The 10976-nt window shown below is 37.6% G+C and overlaps 1 protein-coding gene across 3 annotated transcripts in view; it reads left to right on the forward strand.

The window, feature by feature from the left end:
• Positions 1-10718, forward strand: part of LOC134205247 (cadherin-23) — a 127696-nt gene extending 116978 nt beyond the window's left edge. For 2 of the 3 annotated variants that reach the window (XM_062680330.1, XM_062680331.1), the window contains exons 10-14: positions 7703-8197; positions 8993-9315; positions 9384-9582; positions 10110-10305; positions 10364-10718. In XM_062680330.1, coding sequence (XP_062536314.1) covers positions 7703-8197; positions 8993-9315; positions 9384-9582; positions 10110-10305; positions 10364-10683 — 1533 coding nt within the window. In that variant the 3' untranslated portion in view covers positions 10684-10718. The remainder of the gene's footprint in view (positions 1-7702; positions 8198-8992; positions 9316-9383; positions 9583-10109; positions 10306-10363) is intronic. The other variant, XM_062680332.1, reaches the window with a different exon arrangement.
• The last annotated feature ends 258 nt before the right edge of the window (positions 10719-10976 follow it).

The following is a 10976-nucleotide window of genomic DNA, read 5'->3' on the forward strand; positions in this document are numbered from 1 at the left end:
AGATCATCCAAACTGCCCTTGAGTCCGGAACTTGCAATCTACAAGCTACCGGGCAAGCTTTTCCGTTACTGCAAGCTTGGATATGTATCTAACCATATCCATATTATATTCCTAAAGATCATGAGACATGGTCATATGGTTTTAGGATATCCTGAGTCATCCAAACCGTCCTTGAGTCCAGAACTTACGATCTACAACCACGACTCTAGCTTTTTCGTCATTCAAAGCTTGAATATGTATTCAAATATGTTCATTACATATTCTTGAAGACCAAGAGACACGATAAGATGGTTTTGGGATATCCTGGTTTATCCAAACTGTCCTCGAGTGCAGAACTTGCGATCTACTACCACGACACTAGTTTTTATTCGCCACTAGAAGCTTGGATATGTATTCAAATATGTCCATAACATACTCTAGAAGACCATGAGACATGATAAGATGGTTTCGGGATATCCCGGGTCATTCAACCGTCCTTCAGTTCAGATCTTGCCATCTACAGCCAACACTCTAATTTTTCGTCGCTTCAAGCTTGGATATGTATTCAACCATATCCATAACATATTCCAAAACACCAGGAGACATAGTAAGATGGTTTTGGAACATCTTGAGTTATCCAAACCGTCTTTGAGTACAACACTTGCGATCTACAGCCACGACACTAGTTTTTTCGTCGCTTCAAGCTTGGATACCCGACCTGTAGATAGTAACAGATTTATATTAGAACTTGTTATTCTGTTATAGCGGTTTCCTATAACAGCGGTTGTTATAAAACATGTACCATTAGTAATTAATTGCATATTATTCGGCAACTCGGCCATACGAAAACCATTTTTTTGTTAAATATCTTGGCTGTGCATATGCACAGCATATGTTTCGAAATGGACAAATTTATATGAAATTTGCGAATCCACGTGTCTTGGAGGGACTCGAACCCTCAACCTCCTACTCTCTTGATAGGCGTGATAACCCCTTCACATCAAGACCTCTTGTAGGTCACGTTTGCGGAAAAGCCATCAGAATCCGAGTACCAACCTCCACCGCTATTAGCTCTCTTTTTTGCAAATTGAATATCTTTCGGATGCTTGATTTGTCCAATCTCCACATGTGCTTTACTGTTGTATATCCACAGTCAAGCGAGTGCACATTGTTTATTAAACGAGAGGATCGTACTCTATGCCCCCCAGCAACGGACTGGGCGGGATGGTATAGAATGCGAATCAATCGCACTCTGCTGTGCCAAAGGCTTGCTTGGCTAAAGCATTTGATGAGTTTGATTGCCTTACGTGTACTCAGTTGACTAATGACGATGGAAGACCGACACTTGATTACAATTAATTGCATATTATTCGGCAACTCGGCCGTACGAAAAACTTTTTTTTGTTAAATATCTTGGCTGTGCATATGCACAGCACATGTTTCGAAATGGACAAATGAATCGCCTGCTTTGAGCGTGCTTACAGCGGCACACTAGGAGTTAACTTTCTGAAATCAGTATGGCGAAAGGCATCTAAAGTTCGATTTCTTAAAATTAAGTAGCTTGATCGAAAAAATATTTGGTAGGCGTAGTAGCGGACACCTTCCTATACTACTGGTACCAAATATTTTTTCGTGAAAAGTTCCTACTTTTGAGAAATCCCGCTTTAGATGCTATTCGCCATACAAATTTCTGGCGGTTAACTCATGCTGGCTATTTTGCGCATATACTATAGCGCCTGGATGTAGCATCGGCGAGTAGCAAATCAGCCACTGCCAATAATGAATTGATATGAAATTTGCGAAAAAGAATCCACGTGTCTTGCAAGGACTGGAACCCTCAACCTCCTACTCTCTAGATAGGCGTGATAACCCCTACACAACAAGACCACTTAAAGGTCTCGTTTGCGGAAAAGCCATCAGAATCCGAGTACAAACCTCCACCGCGGTTAGCTCTTTTTTGCAAATTTAATATCTTTCGAATGCTTGATTTGTCCAATTTGTCCAAAAAATGGTTTTCGTGGAGCGCAGCGAGCGAGATTGGCAGACCAGGTGCAGAACGACTTGGCGAGCGTGGGGCGTATCCGAGGATGGAGAGATGCTGCCTCGAACCGTGTATTGTGGCGTCAAATTGTTGATTCAGTGTTATCTGTTTAGATGTAGACTAAATAAATGAAATGAACAAAATCTCTTCTAGTTTTAACAAAAATTTTACTAAATATGTTTATTAATTGAACAAAAATATAACTCGATGTTTTAGCTTGGCTTAGCTTACCCGACTAGTTAGTCATAACAAAATTTTATCACAATTATATCAATATGTGTTACAAATAACCAAACTTGCAATAATTTTGTTATAAATTCTCTGCCAAAGATGGAGGAAATAAAATTTTATGATCGTCATAACATGATTATAGCATAATGTGTTATGTTTATTTCTACCGAAAAAAAAATTGCCCACATTTTTGGTAGATAGGAATTGGAAAAAAGTGAGGTGCCACCTACAGTATAACTTGAATCTACATCCAAAGTTAAACCAGCTGGACAAACTTAATTGCCTACATTATGGATAATCATAATCTTTTCAGGAACATAATTTGCTATAGTAAAAGCTATTTTCACCACTTTTTATGTAACACAGCGAGTTATATTTTTGTTAAATTATTAACATATTTAGTAATAATTTTGTTAAAACTAGAAAAGATTTTGTTACAATTTTTGTTATTTCAACTACTAATTGTACATGTTTCATAACAACCACTGTTATAAAAAACTGCTGTAACAGAATAACAAGGTCTGATATAAGTCTGTTACTATCTACTGGTCGGGTAGCTTGGATTAACAGTACATATCAATGATTGCTACTCCGTGATTGATCAGAGCTGGTGCAAATTTCACTTCGATCCAAGTGAATAGTAGTTGGGGTTTACCATCTATTCTCGAAGTGCACGTTTCAGCAGCTCGCACATGTTGATCAATAACGGCGCCGTCCAAGTCTTTACAGTCAGATGGGAAAGGAAGGAAAAGTAGTGTCTGGTAATTGTTGCTACTAGATACCGAGAATACCTCTGCATCTCCACAATTACCACGGGAAGTTAAGGTAGAGTAATCAGAAACATAAATCTAGAACTAGAAATGTTTTGACAGTTTACGTTAATTTTGATGTTTATTTTACATGTCGGTTACATGTTTTTGTTTGTGGGTTATGATTTTCTATTTAGTTTTTTTTAATTTCAGTTTTTAGTTTTTTAAACATTTATACCAAATGAAGCGAGCTTCCGGTCATCTGTTACATTACGAGTTGTCATGATGGGAATGTTTGCTGTCTCGCGCTTAACTCGACTTCGAGCTGAGTCTGACACGTAAAGATTACAACGTGGTGGTAGTTCCGGTATAGCACCAAACACGTTTTATGACCGGTGATCATAATGTTGATAAAAAAAATCAAATCTAAATTAAACCACCTAGGGTTAAAATTTCAGTGAAATTTGCTCCATAGAAGACATATGTATGATTCTCTCAGTGGTGATCATTCAAGTAATTCATAAATTTTCCTTATCAAATATCGTTGTGTGAATTTAAAACCAAATTATTTCAATTAATGCTTATTTTCGTTCTTTCCATAACTTTTTCAAGTGTTCTGTTGGTCAATTCAAGAATTGCAAAAATATTTTTCTAGTGGAATGGCAGTCCATGAGATAGAATGTTGAACTATTGAATTACACGGACTTTGTTCGTGTATTTATAACAACCAAAAAAACTAGGTGTCCAACAAATAATCAACATGTGCGTGATCGCTTGGTCAGAATCTATTAGTGGATTTACAACCATGTTGGAGAACAAATAGGACGCTCAGGAAATGGTGAGACGGATCTTCTTCCATCTCAGCACATTGAACTCAAATCCGGCAGTGCACTATGGTCCAGGATACAGATTTACGCGGAAAGATGCATTTTACGCAGAAACTATAATTTTCATTTCGAGCACCTCACTGTCACATGAAAATTTATTTAGTTTTACTTCCGTATTCATAAAAAAATGTCATATTTAAGTCAACTTTGAAATGGAAATCAACGAATTTGGGAAGTTGGAACCCAGAAAAAATGACGGAGCGAAAATTGACACTTCCAATATTTTTCATGGCACACTACTCTCTCGAACAAAAATATAACTCGATGTTACGATAACTCGATGAACACAAGTTTTTTTTGCCTTTTGTGTGTGGATCAATACGGTCATTCGTTCGTTGTGCCTTGCGGTGAGCGATGATGCAAAATAAAAACAATCTCATGACGCTAGTGAATACGGTGCAATTCCGTTTTCCGCTGTCCGCTCCCTGTCCAACATGGGTTGAGATTGCCGGTTTTGTGAAACAGTTAGACACCGATGTTAATCGTATGGAAACTGTATACAAAACTACTGAGGACCGGTCTTTATTCGTGAAGTTCACCTCTTCGGAAGCCATGCAGGATGCACTAAGGAAGAATCGCGAACCGCAAAAGTTTCGGTATTCGAGTGGAAGGGCTGTGGAAGTTCGGATGATTGTTGCGGGCAGCAACATTCGATATGTCCGGGTGTTTGACCTTCCACCAGAAATACCCGATGAAGATGTATCTTTGTTGCTTGGGCAATACGGTACAGTGGAGTGTTCAGTTCGCTGAAAATTTCCAGTGGATTTGGGCCTCGATCATTTGTACACGGGTGTACGTGGCGTCTTCATAGATGTGAAACATGAAATACCGTCGTCGCTGGAAATCGCGAATCATAGAGGCAGGATTTTCTACGAGGACTTGAAGAACAAGTGTTTCGAGTGTAGGAAGGAAGGGCATCGCAAAGATGCATGTCCTCTGCAAAGTGAACGGAATCAAGAGAAGCCCAAGAGATCGTCAAACACTTATGCTGGAGTAGTAAGCGGAATCCAGGAAAATGAAGAATGTGCCGAAGAGGAAGTTATCGAGGAGGAGACAATTGAAGTTTTGGACGAGGAGATGCAGCATTCTACTGAAACAGAAGAAGTGCAGGATCCAACGAAAATCGTATTTAAGAATAAATCTGATCAGCTGTGGTATGAACGCAAAGGTATACTGAATTATACAGAGAAAAAAGAAATTTATCCAAAACAGTCCTTGAGTGCAGAACTTGCGATCTACAGCCACGACACTAGATTTTCTCATCGCTAGAAGCTTGGATAACAAGCATGTTCATAACATAGCCAAGCTTCAATATGTATTCAACCATATCCATAATAATCTTCTGAAGATCAAGGGACATGTATAGATGGTTTTGGGATATCATGGGTCATCAAAACCGTCCTTGAGTCCAGCCCTTGCAATCTACAGCCACAGTAGTAGATTTTCCAGGTAATCGTAAGCATTTACAAAATCTGTACGGGCGACTATAACGCTGTCACAGTGCAAACATGCTTTATACTGGCTTATACACCTGTGTTCAGAATAATAGCAGTGGAAGCCGTTTTTCATACAAAATGGTCAATTTTGACAAGCTGTAACTTTGTACTCCGATGACCGATTGAGCTGAAATTTTGGCAGTGAACTACAAATATGATGAAATTTACACATACTACGTATCAATTTGTTCGAATGACGCGTTCAAAAATTACGCACTAGGTCAAATTGTTCAAAAAAATAAAATATTGGCCAATTCAAATGTCAAATTCAACAATTTATATTTTTTTAATTATAAACTTAGTGTCTCGCAGCACCTGAATTCAAATTGATAACATTCCAATTAATTGTTTTCTTGATATTTCCAAAACAAAAACTGCTATTATTTTGAACAATTTGACCTAGTGCGTAATTTTTGAACGCGTCATTCGAAAAAAAAATGATACTTAGTATGTGTAAAATTCATCATATTTGTAGTTCACTGCCAAAATTTCAGCTCAATCGGTCATCGGGGTGCAAAGTTACAGCTTGCCAAAGTTGACCATTTTGTATGAAAAACGGCTTCCGCTGCTATTATTCTGAACACAGGTGTATGTGTAACGGCGAGATGTGTAATGGATATAATTGAATGCATATTGAAGCTTTGAGTATCGAAAAGAGCTTCTAAGCAACTGTAGATCTCATGTCCCGAACTCAAAGACAGTTTGGATGACGCAGAATATCCCAAATCGATCTTACGATATCTGTTGATCTCTCAGGAGCTGCAATGGATATAATGGAATGCATATCAAAGCTTTGAGAACCGAAAAAAGCTTCTCTAGCAGCCCCGAAATCAAGAATAGTTTGGATAGCCCAGAATATCCCAGAACTAACTTAAGATGCTTTTATCACCTTCTATAAGACGGTGTTGAATTTAATCTATAGATAAAAAACACATTAATAAAGATTTTAAAAAAACCTTCTACAAGATGTAATAAACATGGTTGAATACTCAAATACACTTTGATTAACGGAAAAAAAGCTTTTTTGCAGCTGTAGATTTCAAGTCCTGGCCTTAAGGATAGTTTGCGTGGCCTAGGACGTCCAAGGAAGTTTAAAAATAGTTTATTGTACATCACAGTAACTATACGGATACGTTTTAGTAAAAAAAAGATTTAATCTTATTTTGATACAGTACAATCCGCTGCTATATGCTGCTATATTAATTTATAATAATGCAAATACAGTACTGACCCGATTTTGTCACTCCCCGATTTTATCACGTTTTCGACCCGATTTTATCACGTCCCGATTTTGTCACGTTTTCGACCCGATTTTGTCACCCCAAAAAAAATTGTCATTCTTTTTATTTTCGTAAATAATACCAAAAACAACATTGATTTTCATGAAATAACTTTCACCGCCTGTAGTTTATTACGAACGACTTCTGAGTACCTGGGAAATATTCTGTAAGCAATTTCGACAAGAAATAACGGGTACCGTTCACGCATTTTGCCTTTCCAAGGCATAAAATGATTCATATTTGTGGAATGAATTAAAAAAAATAAAAATATTTTTTTTCCAATTTTGTCACATACCCTGTTTTATCACCCCAAAATTCACCAGGGGGGTGACAAAATCGGGATATTACTGTATACCTAATATTTTCTTTTTCGTAACTTCCATGACATTTCATGTCCATGACTTTGTTCACTTTTATCCATCGTTCGATTTTATACATCCATTTTTCTGTTGGGGTCACATATGACCCTGTGGGCCTGAAATGGTTAATACAGTGTTGACCCTATTCCGTCACTCCCCGATTTTGTCTACCACCCGATTTCATCACGTTTTCGACCCCAAAAAATATTTAGTTGTTCTTTTTATTTTCGTAAACAATATCGCAAACAATCATTTTCATGAAATTTTCATAATGAAAATCACTAAAAATGTTAGGGTGTTGAAATATGAGCCATGTTCAGAATTTGAGACCAAATGTAGTTTTTTGTTGTTTGTGTGTGTAGTTAATTTATTCGTTCGAACTTGTTCAACAAGTAATGTTTACTTCCCAAATTATAATAAGCTTGAACTAACATATTTTTATTCATGTGGTAAATATGATGAAGGAACTTTCAGTTCGTTTTATGCTTTATAGCTAAGTGGCACACAGCTACTTCCCGCTGATTAGACAATAAATGTATTTTTATAAAAATTTGGATAAGTACTTGTGGAGTCTGCTTATATCCGATGATGCGAAAATGCGTTAACCTTAAAATGTTTGACCATTTATTAGGATAGTCGCCAAGTCATTGACGAAAATAAAATTTATTTTTCCTCGGTAGGTCACAAAAGAGCTTGATCGTGAATCTAAATCCAATCACACGCTTATTGTCAAAGCAACGGAGGATTGCATCAATACTCCACCAAGCATAAGCCTCAGCCGACCGGAAGCTGTCGCACTTCAGAGCCCAACATCGTATAAAAATCATCAAAGGACAGCAAAACCGACGACGGCAGTGGCAACCCAATATGTCAATATTTATGAACGCTATAAGAAGTCTCGCAGCCTTGATACCCCACCAAGAGGTGATAATAACAGCGAGGAGAAAAACGTGGGAAGGAGACCCGATGCTGCTGGGCCAACATCTTCATACGCTCAGATGCCGCACTTCGAAAGATATACGGGGGATATATTTTACCACAATGACAACACGTTGGTCCGGGTGTTTGTCCACGTACAAGATATCAATGATAACTCGCCGGCGTTTGTACAGAAGATTTTCACCGGTGGAGTCACCACCTCCACGGTGTTTGGCACTCAATTCCTAAAGCTTACGGTAAGGTTTTCTTTATGTAGGTATTTTCTTTATGTGACTCTCAGTTAATTCCAATTTTGGTCTACCCTTGGTTTTATTAGTTTCTAAGAAGCATGGATTATGATAAACTGTGATCTTTTCTACAAATTCGTAAAAGAATAAATAGCACTCTATAAGATCCATAACCGAAAGAACCTTTTTCCAAGTGAAGAAATTAGGTACAAAGGGGTGTAAGTAACAAACATTTAATTTCGTGAAAACGAAGTTATATATCTCGCTTATTACATTTTGTTTTTATTATACGAATTGTACAGAAGGTTGAAATAACTCTTTTCCGCGAATTATTTAACTAAGAATTAATACCAGGTACTTCCGCTAAACAATGCTTCACTCAATTTTTTACCAGAATACCTACTAATAAGATCTCTTTGCTTTTCAACTCTTCGAATATAAAAAAAATGACAATTGTTGAAAAGCTCAATCCCTATCGGGCCCGTTGGCATTTTATAAGACATTATCCGGTCATCCTTCTCCGCGGACTTAACACAGGTCCCAACGTTTGTGTTTATGTGTGTGATATGTAAGGCCCACGTGCCACTAGAGAAGAAATAAAGGCGGAATAAAAAACATAATTGCTGAAAAGACATTTGAATAGAAACTGCCGTGTCAGTGGGTTATACCTACATATCTGTGACTTTAATCCCATTTGTTCTCATGTCTGGCATAGAATGAAATTCGTTATTGACTTGATTTATATTTCAACTTTCCCCAGTTTCAGAAGAATGAATTCGTTAAAAGTTTTTTCCATATCCACAGGCTATCGATCCCGATGACGGGCCACATGGCCTGGTTAGTTACTATCAAATAGGGGTAATAAAAAAAACTCTCACCGAAGGATTGGAAAATGTACAGAAGCCACCGTTTCTGGTAGACCGCCGAACTGGGGCAGTTCAATTGAATTTCGATCCACAGAAGGGCATGAAAGGGTATTTTGATTTCAAAGTTTTAGCCAACGACAGTGCTGGCCATTCCGACGAGGCCCATGTGTTCATTTACCTGCTACGGGAGGATCAAAAAGTAAAGTTCGTTCTTCGCCTGCAGCCCACCGAAGTGAGGGAGAAAATTTTCACTTTCCGAGAGTGAGTAATTATTGAATAGAAGTCGACAATGAAATAACTTTCTCATTTGACCCTCTGGGCTTTCGCAGCGTGCTGAGCAACGTGAGTAGCAGTATCGTGAACATTGATGACTTCCGCATTCACGAGAATCGAGACGGATCCGTGGATAAAACCAAGACTGACTTGTATTTGCACTTGGTGAACCGGATGGACAATTCAATTTTGGAGGTTTCAGACGTTCTGAAAATAGTGGATCAAAACATCGAAAAGTTAGATGAACTGTTCAAGGTAATGATATGAACAAGAAGGAGCGTAACATGCTAACCGCTTTGTTGAGTGCACTCTGTTATCACATTTGTATTTGAATGGCTATCTAAATAAAGAGAGCGACACTCGTCCACTTAAATTAACCGCTTTACTCGCAATAAGTTGCATTCGATAGTAAATCCTGTCTCGTTGTTTCCCAAAAAGTCTCGAACAGAAGGAGGAGCCGTTCAAAAGGTACAATTTTCGAAATTTAACATTCTTTGATTCAAGCATCATCTTCAATTATATGTAATATTCTAAATTACTCAAATTTGTTACAAAATGTTACTAGACGAGTGTGAAAATGATATTTAACATAAGTTTCGAAGAAAATTACTAAGCTGCCAAAAAGCGGTGTTAACTTTCGAGCGTATGAAACTTCATACTTCATTATTGATTAAAACGTATTAAAAATTTTCAAATGAAGCTCTTATTTAAAGCCTCCGCTTGTAGAACGCTATGAAAAAATATGATTTGCTAATTTGATTTGATTTTTTTTTCTATTTTAGGAATTCAATGTGCTCGATACACAAGCTTCGGAAGCATCTTTTTTCGTGGCCGAATTATCCGGCGCATCAATGCTGATATGGCTATTTGTGTCTAATTTGTTTATCGGAGCGCTACTCATTGTCGTGCTTGGGCTCTGTGCTTCCCAGCGTGCAAGCTACAGGCGCCAATTGCGGGCCGCTCGTGTCGCCAATTACGGTAACTCCTACTTTGATAGAAGATATAACTTCAAATGACTTTTGGTTTTTGTATTCAGCAGCAGCTCACTCGGATTTGGTGACCCGAGGTGTAATCAACTCTGTGCCTAATACCAACAAGCATAGTGTCGAAGGAAGTAACCCAATTTGGATGAAGGCATATGAAAACGAGTGGTTTAAAAATGATGACGACATCACTAAAAACATTTCCGGACCCGAATCCATGGACGAGAACATCATCAACTCGGATGATTACGTATCAAAAATGTACAACACGGATAGGTATGATATTGTGAAGCAGTACAATTTGTATTCACAGATTGATAAATTAACGAATGGAAACATACTCACCAAAAAACTGGAAACAACGGAGCTTTAATTTATATGAAGAGAAATAAAAACTTGTTAAAATCATATCGTTGTGAATTTAATTTCTTATTAGAAAACCCAAATCATATTTTTTATTTGTTTCAGTAAAAAAATCTGAAGTCTGATTTGTGTTGTAGGAATCCTTTTTGGTTTTTACCTTAAAGTAAGTAATTAAGGCAATCTGTGCATCGTTTATCTTTTTAACGTAGGACTTCGTCTGTGTTTTCTATACGACTTTTCTTTACATTTTAAAATTGTGAAAAACAAAAAGCGTCACGAAAATATGATAGACTCTGAACAACC

This window comes from Armigeres subalbatus, chromosome 1 (genome assembly GCF_024139115.2).
Source record: "Armigeres subalbatus isolate Guangzhou_Male chromosome 1, GZ_Asu_2, whole genome shotgun sequence".
Lineage (NCBI taxonomy): Eukaryota > Metazoa > Arthropoda > Insecta > Diptera > Culicidae > Armigeres > Armigeres subalbatus.